General features: G+C 47.3%; 2 protein-coding genes across 3 annotated transcripts in view; one reads left to right on the forward strand and one right to left on the reverse strand.

The window, feature by feature from the left end:
• The first annotated feature begins 1480 nt into the window (after positions 1-1480).
• Positions 1481-5931, forward strand: LOC101389177 (putative testis-specific Y-encoded-like protein 3). The gene has a single exon (XM_004442484.3). The coding sequence runs from the start codon at positions 2300-2302 to the stop codon at positions 3386-3388; it is 1089 nt and encodes a 362-aa protein (XP_004442541.1). The 5' UTR covers positions 1481-2299; the 3' UTR covers positions 3389-5931.
• Positions 5932-17937: 12006 nt separating this feature from the next.
• TM9SF4 (transmembrane 9 superfamily member 4) overlaps positions 17938-21002 on the reverse strand; it is a 53435-nt gene continuing 50370 nt past the window's right edge. For both annotated transcript variants that reach the window (XM_004442485.3, XM_087445430.1), the window contains one exon: positions 17938-19875. In XM_004442485.3, the coding sequence (XP_004442542.1) occupies positions 19726-19875 (150 nt within the window). In that variant the 3' untranslated portion in view covers positions 17938-19725. The remainder of the gene's footprint in view (positions 19876-21002) is intronic.

The following is a 21002-nucleotide window of genomic DNA, read 5'->3' on the forward strand; positions in this document are numbered from 1 at the left end:
AGGTAAGTGGCATCACATAATCTTGGATGCAAGTGTCAGAAAAATCAAATTGGCTTAAACAATGAAATTTCATATAACTCAAAATGCCAGATGTAGAGTGCTCTTTAGGTTAGGATTGATCCAGTGACTCAAACATGGTTGGCCTTAGCATTCCTATTTCTCTCTGCCCTATCTTGTGCAGTTGTGACGTCATCTTCAGGCCCCACAAAGTGGGGGCCCTTTGTGTAGGAGTAGAATGCTGCCACGATTCCACACCTGTCATTCTCACACAGTGCTGACTATGAAGAGAAAGGGACGCTTGTCAAGCTCTCTCAGGAGAGAGGAGTCCTTTTATTCACAGAAGCCCCAGTAAGCATCTCCTGTCTTATTGGCCTTGTTGGGGTTCTGTACCATCCCCAAACCAGTCACTATACGCCAGTGATGACAAGGCTGAGAACAAGGGGAGGAGTGGTTTCTCAAAGGGAATTTGGGGTACTGTTCATCCACTGCCCAAGGTGCACAGTTGGTAAGTGACAGAGCTAGGACCTGACCTTGCCCACGCTTGTGCCTACTCATTGGATTCAGACAGACTGTTGAGAGGCTGGCGTGACTTCACCTGACGTCATTGCTTGGTCAGTCTCTAACGAACGTGGTCATCACTATGCTGGGCCCCATCTCATACTGAGATCCTCCCATCCAGGGCTCAGACTGAGCTAACTTCTGTGGTCTGGCGCCAGCATCCATAGCCAAGCAGTGCAAGTCACTCTGGAGTCCAACCCCAGAATCCATGGGACATTAACAAGTGTTAATGTGTGTAACAGGTGTTTTGGGTACAAAGGCAGTGGGCTGGCTCTTCATCTCTTTGGCCTTCCATTTATTTGACAGATGTTCACTGTCCACCCCAATGGGTCAGATCCCAGCTAGGGCCCCACAGCAATCCACCTTGCCCTCTAGGGGGTGCATACCCTAGGATGGGTCTAGGGGCTCAGAGCTATCTTATTCATTGGATGGGAGGAGGCGGAAGGCTTTCTGTAGGAGGTGGCAAGGACTTCCAGGTGGGGGGGGTGGGGGGGTATGGGCATTAGGTGTATTGATTTCTATAGGCCACAAGTTTGGGAGCCGAGACCACAGAAGTGTGGATGCATTTGCAGGATCAGGGCTGCAGGAGCTGGTCCATCTTATCCTATCCAAGCACAGACCCTGTACTTCAGACTAGAGTTCACATTTGTGAAATGTCTGGTACAGGGGCCGGCCCGGTGGCGCAAGCGGTTAAGTGCACGCGCTCCGTTGCGGCGGCCCGGGGTTCGCTGGTTCGGATCCCGGGCGCGCACCCACGCACTGCTTGGCAAGCCATGCTGTGGCGGCGTCCCATATAAAGTGGAGGAAGATGGGCACAGATGTTAGCCCAGGGCCGTCTTCCTCAGCAAAAGAAGAGGAGGATTGGCGGATGTTAGTTAGCACAGGGCTGATCTCCTCACCAAAAAAAAAAAAAAAAAAAAAAAAAAAAGAAATGGCTGGTACAGAGCAAGGGGTAGCCCCTGGGCCTAGGACAGGGTGAAGCAATGTCCACGTTTCAGCCTACTGGCCTAGGACAGTTCACCTCATGTGGAGGAAACTAGGCAGATGCCCACTTGCTCCCTGGTTGGCAGCGTTTGAGACCTCCCTTGTCCCAGATCCTTCTACTCCGATCTTGTTTCTTCCTTTCTTATAAATATTTGAGCACCTCCATGTGTCCGACAATTACCATCATCTGCGGCTCCCAGTTTGAGTCTGGTCAGTCTTTGCAAGGGATACCTCTTGAGTCCTCTGCGTACGGCTAATTTATCCTCTGCAAAGCCACAGTCGAGGGTGGGCGCTGAGCGGCTCCCACCTGGCTACCGCAGATGCGCAGATGCGGGGAAAAGTAATCGCCTGGCGTGGCGGCGGTGATGGACTATTCTCTCTGATCCGTGACCGGGGGTTGGGACTGATCCCTGGTGCCTGCTCGGAGCTGCTCCTTGTTGGTTCATCCCTGCACTTCACCCCACCTCCCCCGCCAGCGCCCTACTAATCTGGGGCCAGTTCTGTTTGGCGTCCACGGTCGCATCCCCCTGCCCCTCCGCCAAGCCTCCAGGCCCCTTGACCCCCGCAGTCGGGGGACCCTTGCGAATCACATCCGGAAGGGGGGGGCGCGAGGGGCGGAGCACGCCCCCCGGAGGAGGAGACCGCGTCTCCCCGCCTCCCGCCCGCGGTTGCAGCCAGCCGCCGAGCCGTCCCTCTCGCGGAACCCGCAGTGTCGCCCGCGCCCCGAGCCCCTCCAGGCCAGAGGCTCCTGCAGGTGATGGCGGACGAGGGTGCGAGGAGCCTAAAAACCGCTGCGTGCCCGCCGTCCGGCCCCGCGCAGGGAGGGGGAGCGCGCCCGGTCCCCGCGGCTGGGGCCCGTGAAGCCGGGGGACGCGGGCACCCCGACCCCGGGACGGCCCTGCCTGTCCCAGGGTGCTGGGAAGCGGCCTCTGCGGCGACTGACCGGAGCCCGGAAAACGGCTTTATCGGGAATGAGGACCCAGAAACCTGTGGCGCAGAGGGGTGGGGGGCTCGGGCTGGGGCCGGCGGGAAGGCCGAGGAAGTGACGACTGAGAAGGGCGCCATCTTCAAGGAGGAGGCAGAGGGGGAGGTGGAGAAGCAGCAAGTAGGGGAGGAGATGGAGGTGGTGGAGAAGCTGGTAGAGGAGGAGAAGCTGGAGGTGGGAGCGGAAGCGCAGGAGGGCCTGGGGCCCCTTAACCTTGATGGCCCAGTTGTGGACCCACTGGAGGCCATTCAGTGGGAGTTGGAGGCTGTGAGTGCCCAGGCGGATAGGGCCTACCTGCGACTCGAGCGCAGGTTTGGGCGCATGCGCCGTTTGCACCTAGCCCGTAGGAGCTTCATCATCCAGAATATTCCTGGCTTCTGGGTCACCGCCTTCCTGAACCACCCGCAGCTGTCAGCCATGATCAGCCCCCGAGATGAAGACATGCTCTGCTACCTGATGAATTTGGAGGTGAGGGAGCTCAGGCACGCCAGGACTGGCTGCAAGTTCAAGTTCCGCTTTTGGAGCAACCCCTACTTCCGGAACAAGGTGATCGTGAAGGAGTATGAGTGCAGATCCTCAGGCCGGGTAGTATCAATCGCAACTCGCATCCGATGGCACCGGGGCCAGGAACCCCCTGCTCTGGTACACAGGAACCGGGACACTGTCCGCAGCTTCTTCACCTGGTTCTCACAGCACAGCCTCCCAGAGGCTGACAGGGTTGCTCAGATTATTAAAGAGGACTTGTGGCCCAACCCCCTGCAATACTACCTGCTGGGGGATAGGCCCCACAGAGCCAGGCGAGGCCTAGCCAGGTGGCCCACAGAGGTGCCCGCTAGGCCCTACGGGTGCCAGTCTGGCTAAGTCCTGCCCTGGGACCTGGCCCCTACATAAGAGTCCCTTCTGCCTCCTGTGGACCTGTGCTTAGGCCAGTGATGGCACTCTGCTATCTGCTTTCTCTTCTGTGCACTCTGGCCACTCTGGACATTCAATGGACTCAGCTCCAAGATTGTGGCCTTCGTGGCCAAGCTCTTCTGTTTCCATGTGGCCTTCATGCATCACGTGACTGTCACTTGCCAGTGTCTACTCAAGCACCCAATGCTATGGACATGTACTGCCATTGTCTTCATGTCCAGGACCTATCTTTGATTATGGCCTTTCTGCTATTTTTGACATGGGTACCCACAAGTCATTGCTAGAAGGACCAGTGCCTCTTCGAGGCCCACTGCTTCGAGGCCACAACATGCTGGGCTTCATATTTATGCTGGCCCTGCACACTGGCTGTGGCGAGCCGAGTCTCATCACCCCAGATGAAATGGGTGCATTTGGTGCTGGCTGTCAACCTGACTTGGACATTCCAGGGCCTTGGACATTCACAGGCCACGCCACCCCAGGCTACTGGATTGTTGGGCACCTAGCAGAATGGGCATGCAGCCAGCAGAAGGCTTCTGGGCATGGGTGAGGTCAAGGACACAGAGAAGTGGGCAATGCATTCTTTGTGACCACTCTGCTCCTCTTACGGCTGCATTGGTCCTACCTTGCAGCCTGCTATCAGCTTGTGAAGGTCTGTACCGTGCCCTACCAACGTCTGGCCATTGCCCTTCTCGTGAATTTTGCCCGGGCTGCCACTAACCTTGTTACCTGCTCCCAGGTCTGTAAGGACCTCAAGAACTGCCTGTGGACACAAGTGGGCCACCTGCCAATGCACAAGAGAGCCCCCAAACCCCCAGGAACTCTGCTGCACTGGCATGTCTGGGTGTTTGCTCAAGGCAGGGCAATGACGGGGTCCCTTCCAGAATCCTACTTCCTTGAGCCCCAGTCACTGGACTCACACAGAATCCAGCTCCTCCTGTCTCCACCTGTTTTTAGGCTGCCAGATTGGAGGTGCTGGGGAGGGGGTGTTTCTGGTCATGGGGGCTGTCTACACCTTCCCAGTCGTCACATCTTTCTTTTTATTCTTTAAAGTGACAGCTCAGAAACAGAAAATAAACTGAAGAAGCAAGGTTCTTTACAGACAGCTGAGGAGATGGGCTTTCTTGTTGAATTTGCCTGTCTTTGACTGACTCCAGAGAGGGAGGTTGTCCCGTGCACCCAAGCTCTCTCTGCCTGCTCTGCTTCCATGCCCTGCCCGGTCAGCAAGGCCTAGAATCTTTAAGGGGGGATGGTGCCAGGCTGCTGAACAGAGAGACCAGGAGGTCTAGGTCCCCAGGGGCAGGGATAGTTCATTGTTTTGTGCTGTGTCCTTTTAGACTAACTTTGGCCCCAACTCTACTTTCTTCTTCCACCAGGTCCACACCCCCCATGGGATCCTGTAGGTACAAGAACCTAGCTGCCTCCACCAAGTCCCCCTCTGCCGGCTTTCAGGGCTGTCTCCATTTAATTTTGGAGGGTCACCATACCCAGGCCCCTTCCCATGGAAGGCCTTGTCTTCTGCTCCCCAGGACATGGAGAGACCTTGACACAAAATAAAGGGGCAGGTGCTCTCAGCAGGGGAGTGCAACAGAGCCAGAGCCAGCGGAAAGGCAGGAATGGCTGAGAGCCCGCAGGGTGGAGGGAGGAGAGCCCCCTGATTCTTCCTAACTTTTTTGATTCACCAATAGGTTTTTTAAATTAGAAGAACTGGGCCGGCCCCGTGGCTTAGCGGTTAAGTGCACGTGCTCCGCTACTGGCGGCCTGGGTTCGGATCCGGGGCGCGCACCGACGCACCGCTTCTCCGGCCATGCTGAGGCCGCGTCCCACATACAGCAACTAGAAGGATGTGCAACTACGACATACAACTGTCTACTGGGGCTTTGGGGGGAAAAAAAATAGAAGAACTAATAACAGAACACTACAACTTGAGAGGTCCTCTCGGTCCAGGTATAACCTTCTGTATGTAGAAAGTTAATGCTATATGTAATTTTTCATTTCGCTGCTTTTAAGTAAGACCCTAGGCATCCCCTTCTCCGTTTCTGCCCACTGGGCAAAGTGAGCTGTCCACGCCTGCTTATTGCTTTTCGCTTTTCGTTGAGAACATTTAAAAGAATGTCAATGTAATCTTTCTATGCCATTTGGAAACTTGTGTGGCTATTCATGATTGTAATCAAGTTGTTGTGGCCTGTTAATATAACCCTGTACTTAGAAGTAGTTTGAATAAGGTGGTTTTGTAGGACTTAGACTGGAAATTGTTACCACATTCCTCACGTGTTGTGAAGATAACCTGCAAAAAGAAATCTGTAACTCTGATGGTCTTGATTCTGAGCCCCAGTGGCCGTGTTGTAATTGACATCGCTGTAACTGACATCTCTGCTTCTAAACAGAGAAATGTTCATGAGGTGGCTTTGTCCAATTAGAAGAGGATTGATGGCACTTTTGTCTTCTATATGCACGATGAAGAAATAAAAACCTTTCAGTTTGGGGAAAAATAACTCAGAACATGTTATTCCCCCATCCTCCATTGGCAGGAAAAAATAAATCCTAATTCCTTATCATGGCTGACAAAGCCCAGCATTTTCTGGTCCCTGCCAACATCTCCCGTCAGTCCCCCACACTTGCCTCTCTGCTGCTCCTTAAACACACTTAGCACGTTCCAACCTCAGAGTTTTGGCACTTGCTTTTCTCTCTCTCGAGTTTTCTTCCTGCAGATATTCTCATCTCTGGCTCCCTCAGTTTGTTCAGGCGTCAGTCAAATGCTTCTTCAGAGGCCTTCCCTGCCCCGCCTGTCTAGAGTCATCCCCGAACCCTTTCTGTCTCTTCTCCCCTGCCCTCCGTGATTCTCTCCATGTCATCTGTGACTCTGAGATGATCTTGTTTTCTTACCTTCCTTCCCCTCCAAAATGTATCAGGAGTACAGGGACCTATCTGTCTGCTGCTTTGCCTCACGTGCACCTTAGAAGTTCCTTGTTTGAGTGAATGACTATCCAGAAGTGTCTGAGTGTTGTGCTGGGCCCTGACAGTGTGGATCCTGCCCAGAGGGTTTCAGCTGGGCACACAGGGTGGGGGCAATGAAGGGTGACCATGTAACTTGTCATCTAGCTGGAACACATCTGGGAGTGAAAGGGGCACTACTAATAATTACACCAGGATAAGAGGCCTAACTGGTATATAACGGTCACCTGAAAGAAACAGAACCCAGCTAAGTCCAGCCTGGCACACAGCTCATCCCAGCTGTGTGTGATGTGGGATCAGAGGGTGGAGGCTTCTCTGAAGTTGATGCTGGGCTGGGCTTTGAAGATTGGGCGGTACTTTGGAAAGTGGGACAGGAGAAGGGAATTCCTGCTTGAGCAAACAGCGTGACCAAAGGCACTGGGCTAGAAAACGTATGCTGTGTTCAGCGCACAGCATGTGCCCTAGGTGTGGCTGCCTGGGAGAAGCAAGGATCCAGGGGTACATTAAAGCCATTTTCTGGAAATAAGAACTCTGAATGCAAAGTTGAGGCATTATCCCGTGGATAATGGGGAGGGGTATCAGATGTGCTTCAGAGGTGGCAGAGCTCACAGGGCAGCTGGAGGCAAGAGGTGGGGAGTTGTCTGCAACGCTAGCTCTCTGGTATCTTCGGTTTGAATCTTATCCATATGTCCAGGCTGCAGCTCTTCCAGGAAGCCCTCCATGATTGGCCCAGTCCACAACAATCTCTGCCACCTCCCAAGTACAGCCTAGAACCCGAATTTTGGACACCAGTGCCTATCTGGACTGCACCCTCTGGGTTTCGCTTTTGTGCTAAACACCTGTCCCTGACACTCCCAGGGCAATCAGGATAAGCCTCAAAGCATCCTGGCAACCCTGGAAGCTGGTGCCTCCCATGGTTTGCCTGCCCTTCGCCTGGTAGTTGGCAGGTGCACTCTGGCTCCTGCAGCCCAAATTTGGGCCCAGCTGCATCCTTAGGCCCTAGACAATGGTGCTTACAAAACAGGTGCTTACCTGAGCTTTCTGCTGCGTGACCAGTGGCGTGCTTCCTTCACGCTGTGACTGACTCTGGCAAGGGGCCTTGGCAACCGTGTGTCCCAGCCACCCTTCTGGGGCATGAGTCTCATCCTCAGAACCCACTCCTGCTTGCTCACTCGTTCGGTCCTGAGTCTCGCACTTATTTATCCACCCGTCTTAGCACCCCCCCTCTGTACTGGGCACTGGGGGCACAAGATGACTCTATTCAGGTCTCTGCCTTCAGTGGGCTTAAGAGTCCGAGAGACTGAAAACAGTGATAATAACCACCGACATTTAGTGAGCACCTACTGTGTGCCAGGGGCTTGTACGGATACAGCAGCCAGACTGGCTCTCTAAACCTGAGTTGGGCCGCGTCCTTCCTCTGCTCCAGACTCCAACGGCTCTGATGGCCCGCAACAGGAAAAGCCAATGGGCTCCTCGCAGCCTGCGAGACCCTCAGGACCTGATCTCCTGTCACTTCTCTAACCTCATTTCCCATGCCTCTCCCCCTCGAGATCACTTTCCAGCAACACCGGCTCCGCTAGTCTTCCAGCCTGACTCACGACCGTGCTTGTTCTTCCCTCTGCCTGGAACCTTCTTCTCCAGGTACTGGTATGGCTGGCTCCTCGATTCATTAAGGTTTCTCAGCTCACCTGTTACAATTTCACCCCCTCTGGGAGGCATTCCCTCACCACCCTTTCTAAAAACACCCGGTCACTCTCCCTCCCCCTTCTCTGATTTGGATTTTGTTATACTACTTACAACCACCTGACATTATACTGTATATTCACTTATCCTTCTGCCTTTTTCTCTACACTTGTGGGGACTTTGTTTTATTCACTGCTGAATACCCCTTACCTAGAATAGCTCCTGGCACAGTTTGGGGCTCAGAAACTTTGTGAAATGAGTGAATGTTTCACATCCTCGAGGCTCAGGAGGGTCTTCCAGGTGGCAAGGGAAGACTATCTCTAGGGATAGGAACTCTGTATGGTCCAAGACAGTCCTTTTCCAGGCAGCCTCTGGAACTGAGGTGATGTCTCTGGGCCCACTCCTGGTCCCTCCTACAGAGAGATGGCCGCCTGGCTTACATATGCTCCAAGGGTGGAGGAAGGAGGTCAGGGTGAGGGGGCGCTTCCTGCTCTGGTGTGGAGAGCAAACATGAGGCTCTGACCCCAGGGTTTTGCTCACCTCTGCTCTCAAGGGTCTGCCCTGTTCTATTGGCCTGGGAAAGAACTTTGAACAAGTTCTTTTCAATCAGAAAAATCTGTCCAGAAACTATAGCAATTAGCTGTTACCTGTAACCACCCTGATTACAGCTTGGGGGACTTTGATATTTTCCTCCAAGGACACGATTTCAGCACAAAAATTCAAGGAAGTCTCTGGTATCTGCTTGTCCTTGCTCAGCAGAAGTAAATGTCGACTTGGGTTGGTGAACGTTGAGGGCCCCACCCCACAGGCCCCACCATCAGGGCTGACTCAGGATCTCAAGGGCACGGGGCCGTGGTGGAGCAGGCACCAGCTGGGAGGCTGATAGGCCTGCATGCTCTTGATTTCCCACTGTGTGGCCTTGGGCACATCTTTACACAGCTCTTAGCCTGTTTCTGATCTAAAGGAGAACTTGGAATCCCTTGGCAGGACGAAGAAGTCCCTTCAAGGTACCTGCCCCTCCACATACACCTCTAGCCCTCCAGGTGGCTAGCTCGGTGACAGTGCTTTAGGTTGCATCTAACAGAAACTCTAACTTTAACAGACTTAGAGATTTTTTTCCTTCTGTGAATATCCAGAGGTGAGATGGGCTTTGGGGCTGTTTGATTCAGCAGGTCAATGATGTCTTCAAGGACTTGGGCCTTCTTATGTGATCTGCCCTTCTTCCTGTTGGTTCCATCTTCAGTTTGGTGCCAAGATGGTGGCAGTAGCTCAAAGAGTCACTTTGGGATATGGCAACTCCAGAGAAGGCCAACTGTGTCTTCCCATGCCTCCCTTAAAATGGAGGAAACCTCTTCCAGAGGCCACTCTAGACTTTCCAGGTCCTGTATCTCCTTGGCTAGAACTGGATAACATGTCTGCTCTTGAATCAGTTATCGGCAATGGGTAGCATGGTACTATGACTTGCCCAGACCAAGCATCAGGGGTGAAATGGATGTTTGCCCACAATGTCCAGTGGGATAGCTAAGACCATCATCCCTAGGAGCTCACTCATAATTCAGCCCTTCTATGGGACGCCCTAGATGGCACTTCCACCCCATGATGACCTTCAGGGTTAGAGGGTGCTGACTTCTGGCCTAGCACAGGTTCAAATACAAGGTTTCTGGACCTAGAGATTTCCTTAAGTCCAGCCAAGTCACTGTCAAACTAAGATTCCCAGGAGTCAGGCCCTTTAGACTCACCATTGGTGGGTGAGGGCATAATTGAGCAACTACTGTGTGAGTGAGCACTGAGCTTACTGAACACTTACAGAACTCATACATTCCTTCACAAAGACCCTGTGTCCCTACAGGTGAAAAAGGTGGCAGTAGAGACTTCTGCTTTTAGCCAAGACGAAATAACAGGAATCAGATTTATCCTCCCACCTGAAACAAGCAGAAAAACCAGACAAAATACATGAAACAGTGGTTTTCAAGGCTCTGGACATCGACCAGTAAAGGACAGTGATCCCAGACAGATGGGAAACAAGCAAGGTAAGCCCTGTGATTGCCCTAGCTTACTGCCTTGCGAGTTTTCAGGCTGCAGCATAGGGAGGGGAACTGAAGTGGAGCCCAGTGCACTCTGAGTTGAGGAGATGGTGCTGAGAGTCTGGGGAGACCAAGGTAACAAGAATTCATAGAACAGAATACGAGAGAGAGAGCTGCAGAGAAAAACCCCTGGAGATCTGCAGAGGGTGCCCGTGAGTAGTCATCAGAATACTAATCAGCACAAGCGTGTGAGGAAACCAGCTGAGGCCAGGTAAAGAGCCATCAGGAAGGATTAAGGGGACAGTGCCTAGTGCTCACCTGAGTGGGAAATAGTGTCTATTCCCACCAGCCATGGCACTGGGGAGAGTATCATAGGGAACTGGGGAGAATATTCAGAAAGGTCTTGCCTCAGTCGTGGCCAATAATTAGCCCTAGAATGAGCACTGTTCTGGAATTGCTTAAAAAATCTTATGAGCAAGAACTGAAAGGATTAACTGTTTCCCAGTAACTTAACTGTCCCAGAACAAAGCTCAAGAAGATTTACAGGATTACAAAAATATCCAGTACCTACCAAGGTAAAATTCACAATGCCCAGCATCCAGTCAGATTCTCAGGCCTATAAGGTGGCAGGAACATGATCCATAATGAGGAAAAGAAACAATAGAAACCAGCCCACAACTGAAACAGATGTTACAATGAGCAGATAAGGACATTAAAAGCTTTAATTGTATTCCATATGTTAAAAAAGTTGACATATATGGTCAAATGATTTTTGACAAAGGTGCCAAAACCATTCAATGAAAAAGGACAGTCTTTTCAACAAATGGTGCTGAGAAAACTGGTTATCTACATGCAAAAGAATAAGTTGTGGGGCCGCCCAGTGGCTTAGTGGTTAAGTGCGCGCACTCCGCTACTGGTGGTCTGGGTTTGGATCCCGGGCGCGCACCAACGCACCGCTTCTCCGGCCATGCTGAGGCCGCGTCCCACATACAGCAACTAGAAGGATGTGCAACTGTGACATACAACTATCTACTGGGGCTTTGAGGAAAAAAAAGGAGGAGGATTGGCAATAGACATTAGCTCAGGGCTGATCTTCCTCACAAAAAAAAAAAAAAAAAAGAATAAGTTGGACCATTACACCATATACAAAAGTTAACTCAAAATGGATCAAAGACTTAAATGTAAGACCTAAAACTATAAAACTCTTAGAAGAAAACAGGGAAAAAGCTTCACAATACTGGATTTGGCAGTGATTTCTCAGCTATAACACCAAAAGCACAGGCAACAAAAGAAATAGATAAAATGGGCTTCATCAAAATTAAACTTTTGTGCATCAAAGGACACTATCAACAGAATGAACACGCAACCCACAGAATGGAAGAAAATATTTTGCAAATCACATATCTGATAAGGGATTAATATCCTGAATATATAAAGAACTTTTACAACTCAATAAAAAAAATTTAAAAATGCGCAAAGGACTTGAACAGACATTTCTCCAAAGATGATGTACAAATGGTCAATAAGCACAGGAAAAGATGCTCAGCATCACTAATCATTAGGTAAATGCAAATAAAAAATAGGAGATACCACTTCACACCCACTAGGATGGGTATTATCAAAAAACAGAAAATAACAAGTATTGGTAAGGATGTGGAGAAATGGAAACTTTCATGCATTTCTGGTGGTAATGTAAAATGGTACAGCTACTGTGGAAAACAGTATGGCAGTTCCTCAAAATATTAAACATAGAATTACCATATGATCCAGCAATTCCACTCCTAGGTATATACCCCAAAGAGCTGAAAGCAGGGACTCGAACAGATATTTGTATACCAGTGTTCGTAGCAGCATTATCCACAATAGCCAAAAGGTGAAAACAACCCAAATGTCCACTGGTGGATGAATGGATAAACAAAATGTGGTATGGACATAACAATGGAATATTATTAAGCCTTAAAAAGGAGTGAAATTCTGATACATGCTACAATGTGGATGAACCTTGAAGACATTATGCTAAGCAAAATAAGCCAGGCACATAAGGACAAATATTGTATGATTCCACTAGAGTAGCCAAATTCAGAGACAAAAAGTAGAATAGTGGTTACCAGGGGCTAGGTGGAGAAGAGAATGGGCAGTTAGTGTTTAATGGGTCCAGAGTTTCAGTTTGGGATGATAAAAAAGTTCTGGAGGTCCCTAGTGGTGATGGTTGCACAACATTGTGAATGTACTTAACACCACTGAATTGTATACTTTAAAATAGTTAATTTTGTTATGTATATTTTACACAAAAAGTAGAGATATAGAAGACATAAAAAAGATCTAAATCAAATTTCTAGAGATGAAAAAGACAATGTCTGAGATTAAAACCATACTGGATGGGATTAATGGCACAGTAGTCAGGGCAGAAAATTAGTGAATAAAGGCACAGCAACAGAAACTATCCAAAATGAAACAGAGAAAAAAGAATTAAAAAAAAAAAAAAAAGAGCATCAGTGTGTGGCACATCAGTGGTGGGACAACTTTAAGCAGCCTAACATATGGGTAATCAGAATTACTGAAGGAACGAGAGAGATGGGGGGGCAGAAAAAAATGCTTGAAGAAATAATGGCCTAAAACTTTCCAAACTTACTGAAAACAATAAACACACAGTTCCAAGCAGCTCAATGTACCCTAAGCACAAGAAATATGAAGAAAACTATGCCAAGGCATCCATAAACAAATAGCTCAAAACCAGTGACACAGAAAAAGCAGTCAGTGACAAAAGACTTGTTACATACAGAGGGGACAAAGATAAAGACATCAGATCTGTTGTTGGAAGCAATGCAAGCAATGAGACCGTGGAGTAACATCTTTAAAGTACTAGGAAAGGAAAAAAAAAAACTTAACCTAGAATTCTATATTCAGCAAAAATATCTTTCAGTAACGAAGGTAAAATTGAGACGTTTTAGACATACAAAAGCTGAAAGAATTCATCATCAGCAGATCCACACTACAAGAAATGTTAAAGGATGTCTTTCAGGCAGATGGAAAAGGATACCAGATGGAAATCTGGATCAACACAAAGTAATGAAGACCACTGGAAATGGTAACTACCTGGGTACATATGTAAGAGTTTTTCTTATTATTTAAATTCTTTAAATACAACTGTTTAAATAAAAATAGCAACAGTATATTGTGGGTTTTATAACACATGTAAAAGTAAAAAGGAATGACAACCATAATATAAAAGCTGGGAAGGGAGAAATGGAAATATACTATTGTGAGGTTCTTATACTATATGTGAAGTGGTATAATATCACTTGAAGGTAGACTATGATAAGTTAAAGATATATACTAAAAATACTAACATAACCACTAAAATATCAAAAGAAAAGGTTATAGCCAATAAGCCAATGAAAGATATTAAAATGCAAAGCATACTTGATTTATCCAAAAGAAGGCAGAAAAAGAGGAAAAGGAAACAACAGATGGGACAAATAGGAAACAAACGGCAAGATTATTGACTTAAACCTAGCCAAATCAATGATCACATTAAATATAAATGGTCTAAACACTTCAAATAAAAAGCAGAGATTGTAGGATTGGACAAAAAGGCAAGACCAAACTATATGCTGCCTATAAGAAATATGCTTTAAATATAAAAATGGAAATAGGCTAAAAATAAAAGGAAGGAAAAAGATATACTGTGCTAACATTAGTCAAAAGAAAGTAGGATTGGCTATATTAATATTAAAGTAGATTTCAGAGCAAAGACTATTACCAGGGATAAATTCATCCAAAGGACAATATGCACCTAACAGAGTTTCAAAATACATATGGCAAAAACAGAACTGCAAGGAGAAATATACATATAGTCAGAGATGTCAATACCCCTCTCTCAATCAATGATAAAACAAGCAAGGATAAAATCAGCAAGGAAATCACAGACCTGAACAACACCATCAACCAACTTGACTTGACTGACATTTATAGAACACTCCACCCAAGAGCAGCAGAATACTCATTGTTTTCTTATTTATTTATTTATTTATTTATTTTTTCCCCCAAAGCCCCAGTAGATAGTTGTATGTCATAGTTGCACATCCTTCTAGTTGCTGTATGTGGGACACGGCCTCAGCATGGCTGGAGAAGTGGTGCGTCGGTGTGCGCCCGGGATCCGAACCCGGGCCGCCAGCAGCAGAGTGCGCGCACTTAACCGCTAAGCCATGGGGCCGGCCCTCATTGTTTTCAAGTGTACATGAAACATTTACTAAGACAGACCATATTTGGGGCCATAAAACAAGTCTCAATAAATTCAAAAGGATTAAAGTGATACAAAGTCTCTGCCCATTATGGTATCTGCCCACAATAGAATTGAATTAGAAATCAATAACACAAAGATCCTTGAAAAAATACCCCAATATTTGAAAACTAAATAACACATTTCTAAATAACACATGAATCAAAAAAGAAATCAAACAGAAATTAGAAAGTATCTTGAACTGAATAACAATGAAAACACAACACATCAGAATTTCTGGGATGTTGATAAAGCAGTACTTAGGAAGAAATTTATAGCACTGAACACCAATGTTAGAAAAAAAAAAAAGGCCTCAAATAAATGACCTAAGCCTCCACCTTAAGAAACTACAATAGAGCGAATTAAAGAGAGATGTCCACTCTCATCATTCAGCACTGCACTGGTGGTTGTAGCCAGTGCAATAAAGCAAGAAAAAGATATAAAAGGCATCCAGATTGGAAAAGAAGAAGTAAAACTGTCTTTATTTACAGACAACATGATCATCTATGTAGAAATCTCATGGAATCTACAAAAAAATCTACTAGAATAAGTGAATTTAGCAAGATTTTAGGATATAAGATCAATATATAAAGCTCAATCATATTTCTATTACTAGCAATGAAAAATTAGAAAAAGATACGATTTTTAATGGCATCAAAATTATGAAATACTTAGGAATAAATCTGACAGAAAGACCTATATACTGAAGACTACAAAATATGGCTGAGAGAAATTAAAGACTTAAATAAATGGAGAGATATAACTTGTTCATGAGTCAGAAGACTCAACACTGTTAAGATGTCAATTCTTCCGAAATGATCTATAGATTTAACAGAATCCCAACTGAAATTCCAGCAGGTATTTTTGTAGAAATTGAAAAGATGATTTTAAAATTCATATGGAAATCAAATGGCCTAGAAACTCAGAAAAAGAAAAAAATTGGAGGGCTAACAACACCTGAATCTAAGAATTATTAGAGAGGTATAGTAATAAAACATGTAGTACTGGCATAAAAATAGATCAATGGAACAGAGTGGAAATTCCAGAAATAAATCCATACATATATGGGCAACTGATTTTTGTCAAAGGCACAAAGGCAAAGGAGAAAAGATAACCTTTTCAACAAATGGTAAAAAAATGAACTTGGACCCATACTTTGCACCATGTATTAAAATTCACTCAAAACGGATGATAGACCTAAATGTAAACCTAAAACTATGAAACTTCTAAAAGAAACATAGGAGAAAATCATTGTGAACTCGAGTTAGGCAAAGATGTCTTAGATATGACACTAAAACCAAAATCCATAAAAGAACACATTGATAAATTGGACTTTTTCAAGATTAAAAATTTCTGCTCAAAAGACACTGTTAAGAGAATGAAAACACAAGCCACAGACTGGGAGAAAATCTTTGCAAAGCAGAATATGTAAAAAAACTCTCAAAACTTAATTAAAAAAACCTCCAAGGAACTCAATAAAAAATGGGCAAAAGATCTGAACAGACATTCACCGAACAAGATATATGGATGACAGATAAGCACATGAAAAGGTGCTCAATTTGTCACTAGAAGTATGTAAATTAAAATCACAATGAGATGTTATTATGCACCTGTTAGAATGCAGGTGCATTCTAACCTGATTTAAAAAAGATTTAATTATATCTTTTTAATCTATAATTAAAAAGATCAACCACAGCAAGTGTTAGGATGTAGAGCAACTGGGAACTCTCACATCCTGCTGATGGGAATATAAAATGATACAACCACCTTGGAAAAGAGCTTGGCAATTTAGTTTAAACACACACCTACCATATGACCCAGCCACTTCACTGCTTCACTTATTCACAGCAACTTTATCTGTAACAGCCAAAAACTAGAAACAACCCAAATGTCCATCAACAGACGAGTAGATAAACAAATTATGGTATAGCCATATAATGGAATGGTACTCAGAAATAAAAAGGAATGAACTACCGATATACATAATATGTATATGTATATCATATACATGATGGATGAATGTATGGATGAATCTTAAAATAATTATGCTGAACGAAAAAAGACAAAAAAAGAACACATACTGTATGACTCCATTTATACAAAGCGCTAGGAAATACAAACTAATCTAGCGTGACAAAGTAGATCAGTGGTTTCCTAGGGATGGTGAGAGGCTAGAGGGCAGGATTACCAAGGACACGAGGGCACTTGGGTTGATGGATAGGTTCACCATCTGGATTGTAATGATGGTTTCATGGTGTACATATACATCAAAACTTATCACATTGTGTTTGTCAATTATAGATTTATACATACACACAGACACTACATCTATATCCACACACACACTACACTATATGTATATACATATACATACAGTTCTTTAAAAAAGGCAGCTATAGTAGTGGTTGGAAGAAAAGGTTTTGGAGTCTGGCTGCCTCAGTTGACTACTATCCCAGCACTCACCTGCAAGGGGACCCCCGGAAGGCTACTTCAACTACCTGATGCCTCAGTTACCTCCTCTGTAGAAGGGGGCTAATAAGAGAACATGCCTCGGAGGATCATACTGAAGATCAGATGGACTAATACATGGAAAGTGTCTGGAACATAGGAAGTATTCCATGAATGGTAATCAGCACCCTTCTCACAGCAGAGGAAACCGAGGCTTGGAATTGGAAAGGGTGGGGTATAACTGGCAACTGTTGTTTTATTTGCTTCGTATCCCTTACTGTGGGAAATCGCTCTTTCCTCATCATCCATTCCAAATGATTCTGGTGGCTGAAATTCACAGTATCCAATACCCTTTGAGTAAGCAGCCTGTATTAGTACTCTATCCCACTGGATCTAGTGATTGGTCCACGATGTGCAAACAGTAATCCAAGCTGGGCTCATCAGATACCTTTCCTGGGATTCATCTATACTGAATATATTGAAGTAGGGAAGGAGATGTCTCTTTCCTCTGGGTTTCCAAACTGGCTAATGTAAGCCTAGATTGATCCGTGCCATGCCCTCCCTTCTTCCCCCATAGGGAAAGAGACTGTTGATAATGGGACAGAATGGTCCAGCGAGCAGCACAGTGGAGAAAGGGAGAATCCTAAGGCTATCCTTTGAGTCCCTGGATCTATCTAGACCTGAAGCCAAACCACTCCTTTCCTTGATGACTTATGAACCAACCAATTCCCCTTTGGGGCTTAAGTCAATTTGACTTTTGCTTCAACTGCTTGCAATTGAAGGAGTTACAAGACAGAGAGGAAAGTGAGTTGGCAGTAAAATACTGGAGCTGGGAATCTAAAACGAGGTCTCACTGCTACCAAAGCTCACACTTGACTGCCATTTCCTCCTTGTGGGACCAGAGGGGCAAATGCTTGCGATTCAGTATGGAGGGGCTGAGCAGACGAGAGAGGCTATGGACCTGCACCAGGCAGGGGGACAACAGTGGGCTGAGCCTAGAAAACCTGACGTGAGACTCAGCTTTGAGGGAAACCACTCAGCTCAACCCATTTGGGGAAGTTGTCTCACCTCAGACCCCTAACACTTGCAAGAGTTTCAAGAGACATGACAACAGGACAACGGCATATTTATTTACAATTGGACCAAAAAAAGGCATACAGGCATTTTTTAATTAAAAATAATAATGATGATAATTAAAAAAGTCAGAAAAATTGATGATGTTTGAACCCTTTACGAGGAGTCCATTTCCCTACTCCCCCCAAAAAAGAGAATCTCTTAGGGAAAAAATCCAAGATTTGAATAAACAAAGACTCCATTATCATACTCTACTGCTTGGGTTCCCTTTTCTCCAACTTGATTCTTAGTGGACGACGGCCTGGTGCTGCAGAGTCGCTGTGAGGCAAGGTTGAGTTCACTGGTTTGACTGGTGGAGCTGGTAGGGGCTGCTGGGAGAATCTGGGGGGTGAAGGGGGTGGGGTGTGTTGCTAGCTTAACCAGCATCCTGAGCTTTGTCTTGTGGTGGGGTCCCAAAGCGGCTGGAGCAAGGGTTGAGTGACTGTTACTTAAACCCTAATCCCAGGGTGGGTTTGGTCTCTTGCAACTTAAGAGCAAATGTCTGTGACATGCACCAGGTGGGCAGGGGGATAGGAAGAGTGGGTGTTGACAGAGGAGCCGGGCCTGTCACATTATCTCCCTCTTTCTAACTTAGGCTCCTTGCCTATTCCTGGGAATTGGGGAACAAATTACAGAACTTACCTTCCATCTTCCTTCTCACAAGCAGTTTTCTGAGTGTCCCCAAAGGGAGGCAAGAACTCAGATGGGAGGTGATAATGGAGGGGTGGGTCTGGCTAAAAGAGCTGTGAATGGGCACTGAGGCTGGGGGATGTCAGGGAGAGAATGCCTCTTCCCAGCTGCCTAAAGGAGGGGATCTGAGGTCTCCAGGCCTTGTTCTGCCCTGGAACTGGGGAAGGAGAGGACTCGCCACCAGCACACTTTGCAGAGAGCAGCAACCCACCGAGGAAAGGGCTGGGGAGCAATCCTGAGGGGTGAGGACCCTCATCCCACAGACACTTAGCTTGGTTCTGGAAATACTTGGCCCTGGATCCAGGGTTTCTTGGCACGAAAACAGTTGACTGCTAGTCTCTTCTCTGATTCAGCAAACTCGTGCTGCTCTGAGCAGGGATGATTGCTGCTGTCCTGGGGCACTTGGCCTCAGTACTTCCACGAGATTTCCTTGTAGCAACCAAGACTTGGGCTTGCTCCCAGTGACAAGATGACTTGGAGGCCAGGCTGGAAGCCCCGCCTTGGGCAGCCCTGGGAGGAGGCTGGGGAGGAGGGAAAGGGGCTGGTAGAGGCTGGTTGGCACTGAGGATGCACGTCCGGGCTAGAGCTGTGCTTTGTTGCGGCATCAATGGTGAGGCTGGGTGGTGAGAGGCTTGGAAACTTCACTGAAGCCCCAGAAGGCCCGGCATTTCCTCTTCCAGTTAGTCGTGGGGTGGCCAACAGCCCTGAGGAACTGAGGTGGAAACAGTGACCAAAACCCAGCATCTCGGTGGATTTATCCATCCTGGATCCATTTGTTAAAAAAACCCCAAACCAAAATAAACCTGAATAAACAGGTCCGAGAGTTCCTGCTGGAGGGAACTTTCTTAGCACTGAAGAAAAAGCAACCCACAAAAAACTCATCTCCCACAGAACTGGAATAAGATGATGAAGAAAAATGCACGATTTATCTACAGGCCCTCCCCCCCACCACGCAGCCCCAGGATCCAGGAACACTGTGCCAGGAGTTACATTCCAAACGAGCAGGAGTTATTTTATTTTACGTGCCTGCAGTTCCCCACGCAGAGTGGCTTCCTGTCTGTGGACAGAGTGGGCCTGGCCATGGTCCACCCCCATCAGTCTATCTTCACAGCAGCGTAGATCTTGCGGACAAACATGTAGGCTGCATAGAAGCCGATGGTGCCCGTGAGGAGCCAGAAGGACAGGACCATGAGGGCCGTGTAGCCAAAGTAGAGGAGAGAGGGAATGAACTCAACAATGTCCAGCTGGGGCATGAGAGCGGGCGAGAGGAGAGGGGTAGATAATTAGTGCCAGCCTGCCCTGGCCAACTGAGCTCCCCCACCCCCCTTCTCACTGATCTTGTGGCGAAGCTGAGCCTGGCAAGGGGAAGGCGTTCCCTCTAGGTCGGGGCTCAGAGCCATGGCGAACCTTCATTGGTACCAGGGCCCGCACATCATCTTGGATGCTCACAACCACCACGGTAGGTTATTAACCCATTTTAGAGGGGTTAAACATCCCATTACACAGCTAGGAAGTAGAAGGAGGTGGGATTTGAACCTGAGGCTAGAGGGCTAGGAGTCCAAGGCCCCTGAGCCAGGCCATTTCTTGTGGGGGTAGGAGTCTTCCTGGGGAAGGGCCTGGAGGCTCACTGGGAGACAGGTGTGACCTCAGGGGCCAGAGCCAGAATGCCACAGGCAGGAATGGTCACAGCTGTGTCACTTCTTTGTCCTCCCCAGTCCCCAGAACAGCACAGGGACACTCCAGGATGCCTGGAGCAGCAGTCAGGGAGTAGGGGAGAGGAGAGAAGCATCTAGGGCTCCCGGCTTAAGGACCACAGAGCCACCACGAGCCTGCCTCAGCCTACAGTCCTTTCCTCTCAAGAACACTTCTGTCACTTTTGTTAACATCTCTCAGGGAATTTCCTCCTGGAGCATTCTGGACTCCTTTGTAGAGTTAGAGACTTGTCCAGGGATTCCAGGGATCTGTGCTACAGTGGTGTTTGCCAGGCCAAGTGGAGCTAATCTGGAACCTTGGTATCAAGACTTGCCCTACACACCAGGGCCCGAGTAGAGCCTGTTCTAGGCTCATGGGCAGACATGGTCGGTCACCAAATGCCAGGAGCCCAGAAGAAAACAATAAGGGTCACTGTTTGAGACTCTCTCCCTAAGGTCAAATATCCTCAAACTGGGGGTGAAGGCCACGTTTTCAGGATCACCCCCCATCTCTCCTTGTAAGCTTTCTCGTGCCTTATAGGTGAGATGGGGTGACAGTGACAGGAGGTGGGGGTAGGGGACAGGGTAGTGGTAAATCCAGTGGTAAAACCAGGAAAGGGATGAGGCAAAAAGGCAGCAATGGAAGGGCCCTTAGATTTCAGACAGGCCAAGGCCATCAT

This window comes from Ceratotherium simum, chromosome 21 (assembly GCF_057802395.1).
Source record: "Ceratotherium simum simum isolate JZ-2026a chromosome 21, ASM5780239v1, whole genome shotgun sequence".
NCBI classification, from domain to species: Eukaryota; Metazoa; Chordata; class Mammalia; order Perissodactyla; family Rhinocerotidae; genus Ceratotherium; species Ceratotherium simum.